The following is a 21,634-nucleotide window of genomic DNA, read 5'->3' as shown; positions in this document are numbered from 1 at the left end:
CCTTGGTTTTGAGTTAAGTGAATGTAGGAAATTTTTCCTGTTTCCACTCTTGGGTCAGTAGGTTCCTGGCTGCTAGTAGTGTCATGACCGTTATTTGTCTGGCTACCCTGGTAGGGCATTGAATGCTCTCTGCCATTTTATGACAGTCCCCTCGTCACGTGTTCTTGGAGGGGCCTGCTGGCCAGCCTTTTGCCCACCGACTATGGGCCAGGTCAGCGACTGTAAAGACCCATATTTTATTTCTCCCGGTTCAGTACTTTCCATTCATGCGCATAGAACCTGAAGGCTAGCTCCCTGGCAGCCTTTCGCATGGACCAAAACCGCGAATAGACTTTAGGGGAACGTAGCCGCGAATGCCCTAAAACTATTTTCAGTATGAAGACTTTGCGGTTCCCGGTCGGCCCCCAGCGCATTCTATGGAACTATTTTCGGCATGGGACCATGTGGGCGGTCGGTCAAAATTAAGACTTCCAGGAAATGCCTGAACCTCTGAACTGATCTGGGTGATTTTTGGATATATTGGTCACCCAGATCAGGGCTATCAGGCCAAGTCAGGGCTTTTTGGGGGAATTTTGTGTGTTTAAGGTATTTTTGGGGGTTTGTAAAAATGTGTTGTTTTTCTTGTGTTTGGAGATAATTGAGTTTAGTATAGTGCTTGACTCAATTATCTCCCAGGCATAGGGGAGGGATTGACCTATTTTGTATGGGAGTGTCCTGGACCTGAGAGCCAATGTGATTGTGTATTTAATTCTACTGTAGTTTACTCTCAGGTCCCGGGGAAGTGCCCCTTGCATGGGAACTGTTATAAAATGCCAGTTGTGGCTACCATTAAACTGAGATTCATTTTACCCTTCATGAAATCTAGGCTCATGTTTGGGGGATTGGAGAGCTATATTCACACTCTGGGGATTGCAATAATCACCATACTCCCTTGGATCACAACACTTGCTCTTATAAGAGCAGTCTGCTTCACTCTCTGGACTAGGAGAGGTCTATCCACTGGAAGCTGGATCCTGGTCTTGGGTCCAGGGTGGGTGGAGGACAGCGAGACCCAAACCAAGCTGTGGCGGTTTGTGGGGTTTATGGTGGTATATATATAATATAATGTATAATATAGATCTTGCAAATTAAATTCTCTGGTATTTCTTCCTAGGTTGTCTGCGCAGAGTATAGCTGCATCCTAGGAGTTTCCCTCCAGTTCTCTCCAGCACCATCTCCATCAGATACATGATGCTTGGGAGGTAGGACTGTTTTAGGATATTTAGGACCTAGCTTAAAATGCTTTGATGATATACACAAACAATATGGGTTGCCCAATACGGCTAAATTTTCATATACGCAAATGCTCTCATGGTCAAAGAAACAAAATGTACTATCCTATGATACTGTAAATGGTCTACAGCTGACGGACGTCGAAAAAATATGTTTCCGATTACAACCAACCACTAAACTGATCTCCACTATATATGCTAAAAAAAGAAATCACACCCAGCCAAGCCCCAAAAAGTGTATCTTTGTTAAGGCATGGGAACAAGAACTGGGCCAATCAATTCACATTCTATGTTACTTTACTGAGAGGGTAGTGGATGCATGGAAAAGCCTTCCATCTGAAGTGGTAGAGGTTAACACAGTAAAGGAGTTTAAGCATGCGTGGGATAAGCATAAGGCTATCCTAACTATAAGATAAGGCCAGGGACTAATGAAAGTATTTAGAAAACTGGGCAGACTAGATGGGCCGAATGGTTCTTTCGTTTAATCACTTCAGGAACTTTAATGGCAAAAAATACTCCTGGCACACAAATACCTCTCCTTGTACACCTCCCATACAGAGCACGCAAGGAAAATTATGTACTTGGTACCAACACGATTAAAACACAGCAACCCTGGTCTATAGGGATACCTGTTGGCGCTGCCTATCCGAACCAGGAACAATAACCCATATATGGTGGTCATGTCCACAATTGACCAAGTTTTGGTCAGAAATAGAACAGCTCATTCACGAGTGCTCAGGTATACACTTACCGAGACAACCAGAAACGTACCTGCTACACCTCTTCCGAAAAGGGTCTCTCGAAAGACAGTAAATATCTCATTTACCATATACTTATAACCGCCCTCACGAGGATTAGCACATTGTGGCGCATGACAGACCTACCAACTGTCGCACAATGTGTCCAAATCTTAGATATAAAGACAATATGAAACAATGGTGAGGAAACGACTACATTATCCAAACAGCCACTCACCTATGACGCGCGTAAATTGCGCATCATGTGACAATTTTTTACCCTATTTTTCTCCCGATCCAGCCCTTGTTGTTTTTTTTTTTTTATAATTTTTACCCCATCAGAACCCCTGATATCCCAGGATTACTACACTAGTTATTTATCCTGTTTTAATATTTATAAATATTATGTTGATTTCTAATTGGTGGACTGATTTTTGTTGCCAATTTTGACTAATTCTCATGCCTATATTAGCCCATGCTGCCAGGTTGTATTTCTTATTCCATTTGATAAAGCCATATGTGGTGCAACGCGTTACGGACATTTAATGTTGTTTATTTTAACTTTAAGTTTTTTTGGTCACTCTTTTGTGCCAATCATCTTTGTTATTTGCACTCTCATCTATGTTTTACTTCCTGGCATTTTTAAGTTCTATACTTCAAGTAATCCCAAGGTGGGGATAATACCACCAACGTTGAGTTCATAGAGCAGTTAGCCTGCTCTATCTTTGTAAGTATAATTTTATTTCCTTTTATTGGAGATAGTTTCATTTTATTGAGATATCTATCTGTTGATTTGTTTATATTCCTTTCCTGAGTGTGTGGACGTGGTGGACACTTGCTGCATATCTTTTGAAGTGGGAATTATACCGCTGTACACCCTTACTGCTAAAGCAGGCTATAGCTCTTTTAAATGTGAGTGTTTCACCGCTATTTTATACTTTTATCTGACTGTATTTACAACTGCACTATCACCTGTCCCTGTCTCCTGTCTTCTATATCAGCTTGGTGTGGACGTGGTGGACATTTGCTGTATATCCTTTAAAGCAGAGACCATACCGCTGTAAACCATTATTGCTAGAGCTGGCTATAGCTCTTTTAAATGTGAGTGTTCCATCGCTATTTTTTCTTACTTGTATCTGACTGAATCTAACAAGCTGCACTATCACCTATCCCTGCCTCTTATTTTCTATTTTATCTATGGCCAAGTCGAATTGAGGACAGTACACCCTATCAAGCACTGACTTTCACCTTTGGATATCAAGAACTTATATTGTGAGATTTTTTTTTTCTTGCACTAGGCCCATTTGCCTTGTGACAGATACAGTTGCACCTTTTATCATTATTTACTTGTGGCACAGCTCTTTCTCCTTTTTTCTATCTCCTACTATTGCTCAAACTCACTGCAAAACTACTTAAGAGACACATACGTCACCAACCCTACTCCTATCTACTAGTTACACAACATGGTAACTACAATATCCACCACATTTGGTTACACAACTACCTTACCTGAGACAGCCATATGATTCCGACAGCTGTGACCATATCACTGATCATGCTACCTGACCAAATGGGTAATCTATAAGCTGGTTTAACACCAGCAATAGTAAAAATGGTTTCTAAGTCATTGCAGACACAACCGCATAGACAAAACTGCTCTGACTGCAATCCCAAAGAATACAGCCTTGTTGATTGTTCTCAATTCCAGCTGTATCCCAGAGGGGATGAGCTCATTGACCACATTTCCACTGCAAAACCTATCATTGGTACTAAACTCTATTCCACCACTCCCTAGTAAATTCGAGGTGATGGAAGTCTTTTGCCAATATCAAGTGGAGATTACGATACAGTGTTGAAGCTACTTCCTTCTAACTACCGTCCCTACCCATCTCCCCCCCCCACACCCCACCTTTTCATCCTCCCCCCAATTAAACCCCCTGTTGCCATTATTGCCTTTGTTAACGTTGATGTACTGAACTAGTTTGCATTAAACGACAGTGTAATGTTCACGCAGTACAAGTATTAGAGAACAAAATGTTATGTCAACAAACGTGCTCTCTGTCAAATACGGCTGCTCACTACTATATAATACTCATGTATTCTTGTACATCTGCACTGAAAATGATAAAAGCAACAAAAAAACAAACAAACATTTGAGGTTTAAATCAAGTATATATGTTTCTGAAATTGTGAATATGTAATTAAGGTAAGATAAGCAATCGATTTTAGGTGAGAGTGCTCTTGCCTATTTCAATGATGCTGCACATGCGAACATGGGCAAATGATCCTGTTAATATGAGCTTGTTTTATTTTGTGTATTATTTGCTTAAACACATGTATGTTCAGCCAAGCCTTGTGCCATTTGTCTCTGTGTCTGGGAAGCATGATGTAAATGCAAAAGCCTGCTTTACATGCAATAGGAATAAAACACTTGAAGCAAATAAGCCCTGTGAATCCTACCAATGTGAGTGCTCCTCTAGAGTTTTCACCGGTTCATTAATATTCCTGGTATCCCAGAACTTCACTTTGCAATCATCTCCGCAACTGGCCAAGTAGTACTGTTTGTTGGGGTTGAAATCGAGGTCTCGAACCAGCTGTCCATGAGCATTATCTATGCAGTATATTTGCCTGTAAATAAATAAACAACATAATTTAGAAAGGCTCATGCCAACACTAAACAATACCTAAAACAATCTCTTCTGTAAACAGATTTCACCGCTGCCAGAGTTTAAAATGAACCAGAGGAAAAGGTTTATGAAATCTAATCAGTAAAGCTGAACAAAAAAGAGCAAATCTCATTCTCAGAGGAACATTTTGCCCAGTTACATTATGCAACAAAAAATATAGTCCCTTAAATTCATAGTCATTGTGTCTGGAGTACACATTTACGTTAATAACAACCTATGCATAGGGTGCATAGATTATTGTGCAATGACTCCACACCCCTTGCAAAATTATTCATCAGAAAGCTCCAAAACTTTTTTTTGTTTGGCAATTCTGCTGATATTTGAATGTGAAGAAAAAACACACTTAAAATATAAGGATTAAGTCTATCAAATGCACTTAAGTTATATTGGTGCCTGAAATATCCTTTTAATTTCCATGACTGGCATCTGGGTCAGAAAGCATAGGGAAGCCTCTTGCTAACTCCTCTAACTGTTGTTTCGATAAGGCCAACATTTTCCTTATGGATGTGGTGACGGAATAGCAAAGACACTTGTTATGTAGTGAGCGTCAGGAGTTGGGTAGAACCCAAGAGGCAGTAGGTCACTGGAATACTAGAGAAAGTCCAAGGGAAACAAAATCCCAAAAGAAGTAACCAGGTAGTATGGATAAACAGTTTTAAACAAAGCAAAATCCAGGCAGCAGTGGTTCTTGAATGACAAAGCCAGGGCCATGATCAGATTCCAAATAACACATATCCAGTATAGCCAAGTGTTCACAAGTCCGCACACAGAACAGAGCAAGGATAACTTAGCTACAGTAAGTTTCAATAGGATTTGTGTTCACTGCATACCTGTGGAGGAGCCACTGCATGCATGTGCCCGAGCTGATACAAATTGATTAGGCAACTATGGTGTCAGTCCTGGAAGAGTGGATTCCCTGTCACTTCGATTTGAATAATTGCACCACTACTACAATTATCAGCCATAGCTAATCATGGCCAACAATATCGCAGTTGGAGTCGGAGCTGTTAATAATATTCGTACGCGATTACAAATCAGTTGTTGTCTCAATGTCTATTGTTCATTTCTTAATAAACTCTGATTTAATGGGACACAATAGTCACCAGAACTACAGCTTATTGAATTTGTTCTGGTGAGTAGAATCATTACCGTCAGGCTTTTTGCAGTAAACACAGTCTTTTCAGAGAAAACGCAGTGTTTACATTACAGCCTAGTGATAACGCCAATGGCCACTCCTCAGATGGCTACCATAGGTGCTTTCTGGAGCAGTGTTGCACAGTGAGCAGAACTGCCATTCAGTGACTCCACCCTCTGCATGCAGACACTGAACTTTCCTCAGAGTTGAATTGATTCAATTCATTTCTATGAGGATATGCTGATTGGACAGGGCTGTTTTTCACTTGTGCTGGCTCTGCCCCTGATCTGCCTATTTGGCAGTCTCAGCCAATCCTAAGGGGAAGTATTCTGATGATGTCAACAGACAGCAGGCAGGTCAAAGGCAGCAGCTGCAGACTTGAACACAAATAAGATTGTACTATATTTAAGGAGGCAATGGGTACCAGGGTGAAGGCGGGGGGATAGTTGCTGGTTTTAACACTATAGCGTTAGGAATACAGGTTTGTGTTCCTGACCCTAAAGTGTTCCTCTAAAGCAATTATGACAACATATATTTAATACAAATACTTTACTATGTGGCACTTTGTTTTAATTATGTTATACATTTCAGTATATGTTTTAATTTCTAGTAATCTTATTTTTGCTATTAAGCTGCAATCAATCAGTTTACCTGCTCAAGTTGTTTTTATTGTCTTAGACGCATACTTTATAACTATTTTAGTTACCTTTCTCCATACATGTGCATGTATGTTTTTTCTTGCAAGTTTTCCTATACCAGACTGCAGGTCTGTAAAATACACAATGCAATATACTTTGCTCTGTTCCCCACCAGGTTTACTGTAACTTGCCCCCTGTCTCCACAAGTAAAGGCGAGTTATACAGACAGACTCTGAGCACTCTCCTTCCCTCATATTGTCTAATAAGATGTATATCTGACTGCCACTACTTGGCTACCACCATGCTTTGATGCCTTGTCTGTGTCAGAAACTATGGCTTGCACATATATCTATGTTTACAATTACCTCCACTTGCTTCAAATGATCCATGGAAAATTATTTTCATTTGCATGTCTTGTGTAATTACTGTTTAAATCACATGTATACTGTGCCACTATGTTACTTGCTCATTTACACCATTGTTATGTATATTTGCATTAGTCTTTTGCATATTATCTTTAATAAAAATATATTATGTGAATTTTTTTTCCTTGTGCACACATTCCTGGAATGTATTCATTAAATTAGGAATTGTGGAGAACTGACAAAGGAATTGCAAATTTCAGACCCAAAGTAGCTGAGCTGAAACAATTTTCTTCAGTTCTGTAATTTTGTCTTGAAGTCTGCCATTCACTTGTCAATTTTCCACGATTCCTAGTTTAGTGAATAGATCCACCCAGCCTCTGTTCTATAAAATAAGAAACAATTTACATTGTTCTACTGGCTATTCACACAAGCCGAATTACAAGGGATAAATAATGTGCTAATAACATCAAATATTTCCAGAATTCCGCAATGCAGACTCTACAGATTTCAATTTTAAAGGGATTATAAAAGTGACCATTAATTGGAGAGAGGTGAATAATATTGCAAAGATAAGTCAGATTGAGATGGAGGGACATACACCCTAAGGGTGTCAATAAAGATTTTGACTTGTTTAACTTTTAGCTTAGGGATATTGCATGCACACTCCATATAAAGTATGCTCTATACGTTGGGTTATATTATTTTCAAATTATTTTTATTAAACATTTTCAAAACAATTTTAAACAGAAAAAAAAAATAATAATAATAATAATAAATAGGTAATAAAATAGGGAGGGTGGGGGGCGGGGCCTGACCGCTGAACGAAGCAGACGCATGTCGCTGCTGCTCCCATAGCTAACCTGACCTAAAGCCGATTTTTGGCAAGCAGAGGCCGCGATCAGACTCACGGTGGAACCCAATCGATAGAGGAGACCGAGACCTGCGAGTAGACACCACATATGTGGATTTTGAAACCGGATCAGTGCTCCCTGATGTTGCGGCCTACAAGCATGGCGGCGGTGGGGGAGACGGCCGCTCTCCCGCCATCCGCAAGTACAGCAAGGCAGAGTTTGAGCTCCCGTTCCCCCCCCTATGGACCGGCGGGGGTTATCCCGGTCCCTGCCAAGCTGATACACACAGCCCATCGGACTGCAGCTGCCCACTCAAGCCTGGGCTCTGGATGCTCCAGAACCGGCAATATGGCGGACGTAGCCCACCTCACGAGACCAGCGCCCACGAACCCGCAGCCCACAAGCCTGGACCTGGCATTTCAGCAATTCTGGGACAGGTGGGAGCAACTCCTCACAAGACCTTCCCTATTACACGAAGGCCCGTCAGGGGAAACAGGGAAGCAGAGGAAGAGCGGGCCTACTCCGGGCACTACACACCCTCCTACCCCAGCAACAGCCTACCGCTCCTACCGCCAAGGCACACCTTATAGCAAGAAGAGACCAAGCACAGGGCGCTGCAGCAAACGACTACACCCGCCAACAGGCAAACTCAGACCAGCTATGCCTGCACCCAAGTACAAGTGGACCTCAACCAAGCCGCTAACCTCACAACGGACAAGCATCCCCCTGCTAAAGCAGCTGTCTCCACCCCTGCCTAGCACCATGCGGACTCAACTTACCGGTCAGGTACCAACATGGCGGCGAACCAAAATGCCCAAGCGACTCCGACGAGAGGGGGTAATGGCCCGGGCGAGAAGCCACCGCAGACGCTCATGGCGGCAGAGAACCGCCCTCCAGCCACTGATCCAGCGGAGACCTGCTAGCAACCTGCACCAGCAACAACCTCTGGGGACCTTCCAAACCCAACCCTACAGTGCTCAGGCCCACATAGAGAGGACAGCCCGCAGATACAAGGAGCCAGTTACCACCGACGCATTGAGCCGAAGAGACATGCTGGACGACTCCCGCAACCCTGCAAAGAGGCCTGGACTGAGCCTGACACCTAAGGGCATAGGCTGAGCAGGACGGGTACAAGGGGACACTGTGTATAGTATTACCCTGCTCGACACTTGTACTTATCTGTCTCCCAACCCACCCAAACCCACTAATACTTACTTGCCTATTACAACATATAGATCCCAGCCTTGTGTTTAGCACGTTAAGCTGTAGCGTCTCATCACATGTTGAATGTGTATGTACAACCTGCTATTCTCATAGCCCATAAGCTTCCCCTTGTTACTAAGTAGGGAAACAGGAAAATACTTTCGACTTAGATGCCACCCACCTGCACCCAGTAGGCTAACAATGGTATGGTTTAACATTTAAAATGCGGTGCGTATTTTCAGTGTAGACTACCTCACATCGAAGTTTTAGACTAGATAGCAAACAAATCCAAGCAGGTGTAACTAGCCTGTTATACTATAGAATGTTCATCGTGCAGCTATTATGAAGCCACATACTCGTTATGTTTTGATACTCAATCATAGATCAGCCTGTAAGATGTTTTGCCATTAATTTTGTTTCTCTCTTTTGTAAACGTTTCACTACTACCGTACGCACTGTGTTATCTACAGAATCACTCAGCATTACTATTAATATAAAAATTGTGCCTGTATTTCATTTGTCCCGCATGCTCAGCGAGGAAAATGTATGAGGACTGCTCTCGGGGCACCTCAGACCTGCTTGTAAACTTTATGCGCACTACAAAAATAAAGAATTTAAAAAAAAAAAAATAGGGAGGGTGAAATGAAAGGAATTGGAAGGGGTTTCCATCCATAAATATACAAAATTAAATTATCTTATTATGTACATAAGTGTAATAAACTACAGAGTGTAATAAACATGACAGTTGCCAAAATGGTTTCAAAATATTTTAAGTTATGTGAATTTGATTATAGGAGATATTGTTTCTTAACATTGCTATGTTATCCGTAAAAATATTTGATAATAAGAAGAGAAAAACAAATGAAGGGACAAAATAAAGAAAAAAATATTTTGATTTAGTTAACGTTCCTCTGAGGGACTGGAAATGTTTTAAATGTGTTAAATATTTACCTTGTATCCCCTTAAAAAGCTGGGTAGGTTTTAAATATTTTAAATATCCCGAAATATTCTTAAATATCATTGTGACAGTTCCATCCTACTTAGTGTTATAAGTTTCCCTGAACACAAATATGTTTCCTCAGTTCGACAGCTGCAATCTACCGAACACCGACCACCCCCTGGCTTATTAACTGCAAACTAACCACAAACTTAAGTGCTCTCTCTGTGTGGCCACTGTTCGTATAACCGAACAACAAGTAGTCTGGAAAACGGCGGCTATCTTGTCTCCCGAACACAGGCAGCGGCACTTGGTCGTCGAGCGTATGGAACTCAAAGTCGGATACATCACTGTGCGAAACTCGGTAATCTTGTGTTCACGCCTGTTTCTGTTCCCGACAAGCCAGGAGAGCACGGTTCGGCAGGATTGTTCGCAGGAACCAGGTGAAAAATCGCTACCTATGAGCCAGGGGAACCGTTCGACATTTTGTTAATTTTGGAACTAATGTGGGCAGTCGTCCTGGTGGCGATTCGGCTGTGTTCGTGGGATATAAGCGCTATTTGGAAATGTTGGGCGCTCAAATATAATACTTGTGGGGGTTCCTATATGTGTATTTTGGTGGGGGGTTGTATAATATTTTGTATCTCTAGTGCCTGGGAGATAATTAGTTTTAGCAGAAGCAGGCTCTCTTATCTCCCAGACACTGAGGTGCCTGGGCGGGCTTACTGTACAAGTGAATGGAGACCCTCTGCTGGGGGTCGGTGTATATACACAGGCCACTGGGCCATAATAAAACATTTTTCTTGTACTCTTCATCAAGTCTTTGCTGATGTTTGGGTTTACCAGAGCTAAAACTTTGCTTTGGGACTTGGGAGACTTACAATGGATACACTCAGTTGGAGTATAGGGGATCCATTAGAGTCATTAGCAAAGACTTTAATATATTTTATGATAGGCTTGAAGTGGTTACTTTGTTAGAGAGATATAATTAGACATTTTGACAATAAACCCTTAGATTCACGATTAGCTTTCTATTAGATACTTTAGAAATATTTAGCTATAAGGTTTTTCTTCTTAATGATAGGCTTAAAGAAGTGAGTCTGGCAGAGAGATGAAAGTAAACATTTAGTTAACATACCCCTAGATACATTATTAGCTCTCTTATTATGTATATTTAGCCACTACTGCAATATCTTATTTTATTAATCTTTTTTTTAAAGGTTTTTATATAAAGAAACCTGCAGGTAAATGGTAAATGTTATAAATTATCTGTGATGTTTTTTTAACATTAATGCGGATAACTTTGCCTGCTACTTTACCGACAAGATTGAACAGCTAAGGAAAGCATTTTCTCTCCTTGTCGTTCTCTTTCTCAACCACACGTAAATCATGCCTTTCCTACCCTTCAGACGTTCTCCCCGGCTACTGAACAAGAGGTAGCTGCGCTTCTCCATTCCTCTCGCCCCACCACTTGCCCGCTCGATCCTGTCCCATCTCACCTCATCAAATATCTCTCCCATTGTCTTGTGCCTACCCTAACACACATCTTTAACTGCTCTCTCTCTTCTGGCACTATTCCTGCTGACCTTAAACATGCCACTGTAGTACCTATCCTGAAAAAAAATCTCTTGACCCATCCTCCCCCTCTAACTATCGTCCCATATACCTGCTCCCTTTTTTCATCAAAGCCTTTGGAAAGACTTGTTTTACCTGTGTGTCTCACTTCCTCAATTCCAACTCTCTCCTTGACCCTCTTCAGTCTGGCTTCCGCCCTCTCCAGTCTACTGAGACTGCTCTTATCAAAGTTACTAATGACCTAATCACAGCTAAATCCGAAGGTCACTACTCCATATTAATTCTCCTTGACCTCTCTGCTGCCTTTGACACCGTTGATCATGCTCTCCTCCTTCAAACTCTTCAATCGCTCGGTCTCTGTGACTCTGTCCTCTCATGATTTTCCTCTTATCTCTCCCAACACTCATTCAGTGTCTCCTTTTCCAAGGATACCTCCTACCCTCGTCCTGTCTCGGTTGGAGTTCCCCAAGGCTCTGTCCTTGGTCCCCTTCTATTTTCTCATTATACTGCCTCTCTTGGCAAACGTATTGCCTCTTTTGGATTCCACTACCGCCTGTATGCTGATGACACTCAGATGTACCTATCCCCCCTGGACCTCTCCCCTGCCATCCTGCAACGTGTCACTGCTTGCCTTTCTTCCATCTCTGACTGGATGTCCTCGTGCTTTCTAAAACTCAATCTCTCTAAAACTGAACTCCTTGTCTTTCCGCCTCCTAATACTGATCCTCCTCTCTCGCTCTCCCTTCAAGTTAGTGGTATCCACATAAGCCCATCCTTGCAAGCGCGCTGTCTTGGCGTCATACTTGACTCTGGCCTCACCTTTGAGCCTCATATCCTGTAGATATCAACTTAAAAACATAGCCCGCATCTGCCCCTTTCTTACGCAAGATGCTACCAAGGAGCTTGTCCATGCTCTAGTAATTTCCTGCATGGATTATTTGTAAAGAAACAAAAATGTCATCTAGTTTTAATGTCACATGAACACCTGAGGCAGTGTTCTTCTCCTAACTTAATTACATATTATTTAATTAATTCCATGAGCAAATATGCACTAGTTATGGTAAATAAAAGAATCTAGGTGGAATTGGTTTGAGAATAGGTCTGATCTACATTAGATACTGTGAGGAGAGGGTCATGGAAAATTAAAGATTAGCAATGAAAAAAGAACGACACAATTTACCAACATCTACACAACATGCATCTATAGAGATTAGATGTGTGCATGGTAAAAAAAATTGGTTTGGCCAAAACATTTTTCTGAAAATTAAATTTAGTTTGGGACTTCCGATACTTGTTCATTTGATGGTCCAGCTTATCCAAACAGTATCCATGGAAAACATTCTGGAAAACTATTAAGACAAGCAAAAAAGGGCACAAAAATATGTCAGTGCATTGCAAAAAATATACACAAATTAATAGTATGTTTATATTTTGCAGTACACTGCATTTTCTCACCATTTGATTCACAGATCAGGCGAGAAAAAGTAACCACTAGAAGAAGAAGAAAAAAAGGGACAGTTGAAGTTCTATATTTATACATATATAATGTATCAAAAAAAAAAATACATCTCGATTTTAGTTTTACTGTTTCTCCTTTTTTCCATTTTATTGCTCACTTTTCCCTTGCTCTGTGAATAAAATCAACATTTAGTCGCTGCCCCCTAGCCATCAATCATCCTTTTTCCAAGCAATCATTATCAGATAAACTGCACACTAACACTGGATTACAGGATTCACCCTTCTGAGTGCTTATGCATTGACAGATACTGGAATGTCAAACGAGTGGACCCTCCTTTTTTACATTATAAAGTGATTAAGTGATATCTGGAGATCAGACCGAAGACACTTGGGGGACCCAGGTAAGTGTCAAACATGTTTTTGAAGCTTTTTACTACTGATTGCAGGAGCCTGGGGACGACCACACACCATTGATTTGTAGTGGTATATAGTATAGTAAGTCAGGATTGATCAACTGCAACCTTTTAGATGATGTAGGACTAGATCTAGAAGCCAAATCCAGAAAACAATCTATGCATTACCATCTGCATGTCTATGTCCATAGTTTCTGGTTGCCATGGAAATTCCATATGCAGTAAGTTACCTAAGGCAAGAATGAGAGAGTATGTTTTCATGTTCCTTATTCTGATCAGTCGTATAAAAAAAGGCCTGTGTACTTGTGTATAAACTACACACAAGGACAGATGCTTTTGACTTCAAGCCATTACTCTCAGGAGCCTGCTGCTTGGATCCAAACACAAAGCATGAGTCGCTGAACATTTTCTGCTTCAGTTACTTTCTTCAGCACTATATAGAAATGGTTAGAAGAATCTAAATAAAAGAAAAACAGAAAAAAAAAAAAAGGAAAACACCTAAACAAAAGTGTCAGAAACACCCATTGGTCTTGATCTCTAACATCACATTCTCTCTTGGGCTTTGAGAATCATATCTCACTTTTAAAAAACATGGTAAGGGCTGTCACTCTCGACATATGGAAAAGAACAAAATGCTAATTTGGCTATCCTTTTGCTATATTTTATCATACTAAACAATATACGAAAAAAAAATTGTCACACTTAATTATAAACGAGTAAGCATACTCAGAATCAGTGAGTAAATCCGTTCTGTAACGTTAAAGGTTATAACATTTTTTTTCCCCAAGCATAATATATTTAGCTACATAAACCCACCCATTCTGTCCGTCGCCCCTAGTCTGCAGTGTTGCCCTTTTTGCTGTAATAACACAATTGTACGTATCATTGGGAAGCACAGTAAAGGTTTCTGGAATTTTTAGAAAATTTACATAAATAAAAATCTGGTATCTGAACTATGACTTGCAGAAACCCATGTTCTGTCCACAAAACTCAGTACTTGCAGTAGAAAACTACTTAATCATCTAGACTGGCTGATCACTTCCTGGTTTTTGCAGACTTTGCAGCGCCCTCTGCTGACTAATGGAAAAGTGTAAATTTATATAATGTCTGTATGCAAATTTGTTAAACTAAAAGGCAACATGCATTTATTTTTGCTTTTTATTATGTTCGAAAGGGTTATTTGAATTATGTATTTTTCTTTGTTAAAGGTCCACTATAGGCACCCAGACCACTTCAGCTTAATGAAGTGGTCAGGGTGACAGGTCCCCCTATTTTTAACCCTGCAGTGTAAACATAGCAGTTTCAGAGAAACTGCTATGTTTACACTGCAGGCAGTGGCGTACATACCAGGGCCGCGGCTGCGAACGGGCCCGGCCCACCAGGGGGCCCGGTCGCCCTGCGACCCGGTATGTACCCACTGTGGCCAGCCTCTTCTCCTGGGGGGCCCAGGAGCCGACCACCTCAGGGCCCCCGAGGCTGGCCCTGCTGTCACCCAGTCCTGCGGGTGCGCGAGGGCCCACGGATCAATTTTCCCCCCGGGGCCCCATGGGTCATGTGTACGCCACTGATTGCAGGGTTAATCCAGGCTCTAGTAGCTGTCTCCCTGACAACCACTAGAGGCGCTTCCGCAATTCTCAGTGTGAAAATCGCATTGAACTCACGCAGCGTGAGTTCAGATCCCCATTGGAAAGCATTGAGTAATGCTTTCCTATGTGGGGTTTGAATGTCCGCGCAGCTCTGGCCGCACATGCGCATACGGCTCCACTCGGGAGCTGACGTCGGCAGCGGGAAATGGACCACGAGGGAGGGAGGGACCTAATAACCCTATAGTGCCAAGAAAACGGGTTTGTTTTCCTGGCCCTATAGTGCTCCTTTAATGATGATTGCTTATCCTCCAGAGTGTTATATGTTTGTATATAAATGCATTTCACCACATGTTTAAGGAGAAGTCATCAAAGGCTAGACCTTCTTCAAAATAAAGTACTGTTTGGTAGTTTCATTAGCAAATGTTTGTCCTCTCTAGTTCTTTCAGGGATTCCAGTAGCAGTGGTTTAGGACCTGCTTTCTGGCTGAACTATTCCCTGATTCCCTGATCTTTTTAAAAAAAAAAAAAAAGAGAGAGGTGGCTTGAGAGCTGAAAGTGTGTTTGTAAAGATGATGGCAAAAACTAGGCCTGTTAGTCGGAAGTGCCTTTGTAAAGGTAATAGTTGAAGGCAGAGCAGGCAGTGGGGACAATAACTGCCTAGAAGAAGGAGGCAGACAGGCAAAGGGGTCAATACCCGCCTGGAAGAAGGGTCAATTGCTTCCAGGTAGGAATTTTACAGGCAGTGGGGTAATAAAACTGCCTGGAAAGAACAAGATGAGACAATACCTACCTGGAAGGTGTCGGTGGTGCCTGGTGACGAAGGTCAAGATTTACAATGTAGCGGGACAGGTCAGAATTGGTCTAGTAGGGGATCAGTCACCTTTCTGTTACTGTAACAGGAGCTCATTGAAGAACAGGTTACTGGGCAGCTTACATTTACTAACAATTTTTTTTTCTTTATCTTAATGTTGTCACAGTCCCTGAGAATTCATTATCTGAGGGGCAAGTCCTACTCACAAAAAGGTTGCAAGGAAATGGCTACTTTCCCAATCTGCTCCATAGAAGTCTCATAACAAAGGCCCAGGAGGTAGTCACTGCGCTAGGACAATGAGTGGTAATCCTATACGGCACTGGTTTATTTTATTAGCCAAAATATAAGTCTGCCTTATCAGAGGTGTAAGCCAGATGGCAAATGTCTAGTGGAAAAATACAAAGGCATCTATAAGGATTTCTGGAATTAGTTCTGCCTCTAATTGGGGCATGCAATATTCCACAAGTAATGGATTCTCACAGTCAGTGACTATGTTAAGAGGAAAAATAATAGGTCTATTCCAACCCTTAATGCTCCTTTAAACATTTTGCACTAACAAAAGACTAAATGGCGAATTGATGCATACATATTAATTCATTTTAAGTCTCAGACTGACGATAGTAGTATGCAGTGCGTATGACAATTAACTATTAGTTGGTTGCAAAATTAAGAAAATATATGTCTACAAAAGGCTAAAGATGTCACAGGCAAAAGCATTGTCTAAAAAAAAAAACATTTGCTCTGGGACTGACCAAACAAATGTAATTTCTTTATTGGTTCTAGCAGAAGTAATAAAGCTAATCAATCATATATACGTCAAATAGATACCACTATTGGTATGAAATAATAATACTGTGAAGGGTTTGACAGTCTGCATTGATTGTCTTTTACAAAAAATAAAATAAAAATAAAAATATATATATATATATATATATATATATATAAAATAAAAAAAATAATATTTAGCACTAAAAATATAAGGCTAATTATTATTTTATTACGTTCTTGTTTGATAATGACAGCTATTAAACAAAATAGCATTAAGAAAATCTAAACACAACTTTGACAAAGATGAATGTATTCTGTTCCTGGATTATAGGTGAAAAGAGGACATTAAAAAAAGTTGAATTTAAAAATCAACCCTCCTGTAAAGGGAACAGACGCCATAGCAGAGATCTGTCTCCTCAGTTTAGTGATAAATTACTGTGTGCTGAGGGGATAATCGGTATCTTAAAAAAGCTTGCACAGACCTCGGTTGTTATGGAAACAGATGTGTAAAACATCACTCTATGGCTTATCAAAATCACAACTTGGACTAAAAAAAATTTCCCTTATTAGATGTACCTTGAATGTTATCTTATGATTACGCACAAACAAATTCATAATTCACAGCATCTGTTAGGTTACGACCTGATAAAAACCTATTACATAAAATTAGGAACGGACAGAAAATGGATTGCCTTAGTGAGTCTCCAGTAAAACTCCTCAATATTTTATTAGACTCGTGCTCTTTTACATTTTGACTTTTATATCCACACATCTATAGAATTATTTAGCACAAACAGAGCAAACCCATATACAGAGACAATGTAAATTTATATATCCGATTCAGTTTAAGAACACCCCCCTAATGTCAGGAGTTCTATATGTCTAAGTTTCTCAGCATTAGACTATAAGTAGTTATTGTTGCGATTCTGTTCTTAAATCAACTCCAAGAGCCTTATGGATTCAAGTCATTGCCAAGGTATAGAATAAGTAATGTACACAAAAACTAAATGAAAATTCAGCTCTTTAGAACACTATAAGCTGTTTGGTCAGTAGTATATTTGATGAGCGCTGAGTCTGCTTGCTTCTTATCTACTCCAAGAGGTGACTGTAGGACATCTTTGTGACCAATCAAAGTAGCGTGTCACGTAATGAATAGTAAACGTTGTTGCATTGAATGTAAAAGAGATCCAAGTAGAGTTTTTGTACCTTAGGGGTGCAATTTTATATAAACAGTTGTTTGGGGCTAGGGTGTAGTGAACATTCCTAATAAAAGAAGGGGCACGTGAAAAAAGGGAAATGACGGCAGTTGAGTAATAATGTCAGTAAATGGCAGAGACATTTAAAATTTCACTCACTGAATAGTGTGTTGAGTGTTTTGATAAGGGGGTTGTAACCGGGAAATGTATGCATTTTTGTGACTGACACCAGATGTTATGCTACAATAAACAACATGTCTTCCACATACGCTGCCTCTAAGTGGTGCTCCTAAACGGTCTTTTTAGTGATGAAGAGATGCAAAATATAATTTTGATGGTCCTTGTTTGGTGCAAATAGTCATAGTGTGCTGCACCTGCAGTTAGGTCTGCACTATCAAGGGTATGTCTGGAACCTCTATGCCAACTCTGGTCTAATTCTGGTCATCCAGCTATTTCCAAGTGCTGTGCCTAATCAACATACCTGTCACAGTTCTGATCAGGTCAAACAAAGAGACTTATACCGGGATTAACATTATGTTCTTTATTTGAGAGCTTTGACATGGTTAGACAAGAAAAACAAATTGAGTAGCAGGACTTAAATTGAAGAGGAAATAATAAAGACAAATGGAGAACGAAGAACCTATAAACAGAGTTACAGGTAAGTATATTGCAAGTTATAAAATAAAGAGAGTTTAGGCAAGAAGACCCAGACAGGTTATAAAGTTACAAGAAAACCTATAAACTAAATTAGAGGCCAAAAAGTAGTAGGAGAACCTTTAAACGAAATCATAGGCTGAAAGTAGTAGGAGAATATATGAACAAAATTATAGGCAATTATAAGAAGAGATAATAGAAAACAAGAGTTGGGCAATATGCCACAGACAGGTTTAACCCCTTAGTGACCAGACCGTTTTTCAATTGTCTTACCGTTAAAAGGACCAGGGCTCTTTTGTACATTTCTGTGGTGTTTGTGTTTAGCTGTAATTTACCTCTTACTCATTTACTGTACCCACACATATATACAGTTTTTTTGTCGCCATTAAATTATCTTTCTAAAGATACCATTATTTTCATATCATATCATATCATATAATTTATCATAAAAAAGGATAAAATATGATGAAAAAATGTAAAAAAAAAAACAACAAAGAAACAACAACACGTTTTCTAACTTTGACCCCCAAAATCTGTTAGGCATTTACAACCGCCAAAAAAAACCCAGTGCTAAATAGTTTCTAAATTTTGTCCTGAGTTTAGAAATACCCAATGTGAACATGTGGTTAGTTTTTTTTGGACAGTTATAGGGCTATAAGTACAAGTAGCATATTGCTATTTCTAAACCATTTTTTTTCTGAAAATTACAGAAAGTTAAATTGTAACACTGATATCTGTCAGGAATCCCTGAATAAGCCTTCACATGTATATATTTTTTAAAATAATATAACCTAAGGTATTAAACTTGGGGTGTTTTGACTCTTTTCATGCAACCATTTTACCACCAATCTATGCCAAATTTAAAAATAATAATAATTGGTGATTGACACGCATAGCGATTTAAAGGGAAACTCCAGTGCCAGGAAAACGATCCGTTTTCCTGGCACTGGAGGGTCCCTCTCCCTCCCACCCCCCAATCCCCAGTTGCTGAAGGGGTGAAAACCCCTTCAGTGACTTACCAGGGGCAGCGACAGGTCCCACGTCGCTGCTTCCTCCTCCCCCGCCGCTCCTCCTTCTACTTACGTCGGCCGGTGGGCGAGACTGATCTCGCCCGCCGGCCGAGGAGACCTAATGCGCATGCGCGGCAATGCCGCGCATGCGCATTAGCGCACCCCATAGGAAAGCATTGAAAATGAATTTCAATGCTTCCCTATGGGGAATAGAGCGACGCTGGAGGTCCTCACACAGCGTGAGGACGTCCAGCGACGCTCTAGCACAGAAAACCTGTGCTATGAAGCAGGAAGTCCCTCTAGTGGCTGTCTAATAGACAGCCACTAGGGGAGGACTTAACCCTGCAAGGTAATTATTGCAGTTTAAAAAAAACTGCAATAATTACACTTGCAGGGTTAAGGGTAGTGGGAGTTGGCACCCAGACCACTCCAATGAGCCGAAGTGGTCTGGGTGCCTGGAGTGTCCCTTTAAGAATACAAGTACTGAGAACGTTAAAGGTTACTGCCAAAGAACACGCCAATATGTTTTCAAAATCTCCTCAGCACAGTGATACCACCCATGTATAGGTGTGTTGGGTTCTTTGGGGGCTAAAAGACCTTATTTAGAGGTTGTGCATTCCAGTTTTCCAACTTGGAATTTTCACAGCTGGTCACCATGCACCCATGTCCTATTTGGGACATTTTTGAAGCCGGCCAATGTAATTTATTCCCATCAAACCATATATTTTTGAAAAGTAGACAAACCAGGTTATTCAATACGGGGTATATCCATTCATTTTAGTAGCCACTTAGTCACAAACACTGGCCAAAGTTAGCATTTATATTAGTTTGTGTGTTAAAAATGCGAAAAACAATTATGAACGCTAACTTTGGCCAGTGTTTGTGAAAAAAAGACTGAACATACACCATTTGCAATATCTTGGGTTGTCTTCTTTTGCAAATGGTATGCCGTCATGGGGGTAATTCTCATTCCTGGGCTACCATACGCTCTCAAAGGCAACATAGCCAATCTGTCAAATTTCTATGTGAAAAAACTGCCTTATATTTGACCCTGTAACTTTCAAAAACACTATAAAACCTGAACATGGGGGGTAATGTTATACTCAGGAGACTTCGCTGAACTCAAATATTAGTGTTTCAAAACAGTAAAACATATTACAACAATGATATCATCAGTAAAAGTACAGTTTGTGTGTGGAAAATGCAAAAACGCCACTTTCAATGACAATATCATCGCTGATGTGTTTTACTGTTTTGAAACAGTAATATTTGTGTTTAGCGAAGTCTAGTGAGTAAAACAGTACCCCCTCCCATGTACAGGTTTTAGGGTGTTTTGGAAAGTTACAAGGATAAATATAGTGCTAGCAAATGAAATTCTCTGGAGTTTCTGCCTGGGTTGTCAGGCTGGCCCCCCATATTGCAATCAATTGCAAAAAATAAAATTACTTAATTATGTAAAAATATTACAGAAATATGCACATAGAATTTAAATATATACACATTTATATATTTGAAGTCTACGTGTTTATTTATGAAATTATTTATATGGACATATGTATATTTTGTATTATTTTTATTTATTTATATATACACGTATCATTTCATTCTAAGTGTATTTTGATATAAATATGTATATATTTATATATTAATATCAAAATACAGTTAGAATAAAATGACAAATACATTTTTTTAAAATTATTTTTACATTTAATATTTATTTGTAATAATTGTTTACAATATTATATATATACACACACACACACACAATATATAGTTATTATATATATTATATATATATATATATATATATATATATATACGTGTGTAATTTTACTCTAAGTGTATTTTTATATTACTATATGTGTATATATATATATATATATATATATATATATTGTAACAAACCACCTCTTTTACAGGTAGGGCTGTCACAGATCTTGCAGTAACCACCGCCTTCTAGGGTATATAAAGTCCAGGACACAGTCAGCTCGATTTTCCTTTTTCTTTATTCAGTAAGAAAACAGGTGCTTTAAATAAAAAACAAACAAAATCCCTTGCTCTTACTTGAGCTCTTACTAGACAGGAAATTGCTATCTGCAATTGGGTGGCTTTCCCACTTACCAATTTCCAAACAAAAGAAATGTCTTTGCGATGAACACAGTTGTCATTCACTCTCCTAGCTGTCTTTTTCTCCCTCCCCTGCAGCAGGCTGCCCTCTTCTTTTAAAGGCCTGTCTACTAATTGACTAGCTACAGGTGAGTGTCAATTAGTTAACTCTTAAGTCAAATCTAAATTGTGGTTTGTTACACAGCAACTATTGCTGTTGGAGCATTGGCCCAT

General features: G+C 40.0%; 1 protein-coding gene across 1 annotated transcript in view; it reads right to left on the bottom strand.

The window, feature by feature from the left end:
• EIPR1 (EARP complex and GARP complex interacting protein 1) overlaps window positions 1–21,634 on the bottom strand; it is a 274,351-nt gene that overhangs the window by 35,067 nt on the left and 217,650 nt on the right. Inside the window, exon 7 of the mRNA XM_063440889.1 lies at window positions 4,469–4,636. Within this exon, the coding sequence (XP_063296959.1) occupies window positions 4,469–4,636 (168 nt within the window). The remainder of the gene's footprint in view (window positions 1–4,468; window positions 4,637–21,634) is intronic.

This window comes from Pelobates fuscus, chromosome 2, assembly GCF_036172605.1.
Source record: "Pelobates fuscus isolate aPelFus1 chromosome 2, aPelFus1.pri, whole genome shotgun sequence".
Lineage (NCBI taxonomy): Eukaryota > Metazoa > Chordata > Amphibia > Anura > Pelobatidae > Pelobates > Pelobates fuscus.
Note: the sequence above shows the minus strand (reverse complement) of the source record. Positions and strands in the feature narration are given on the sequence as shown.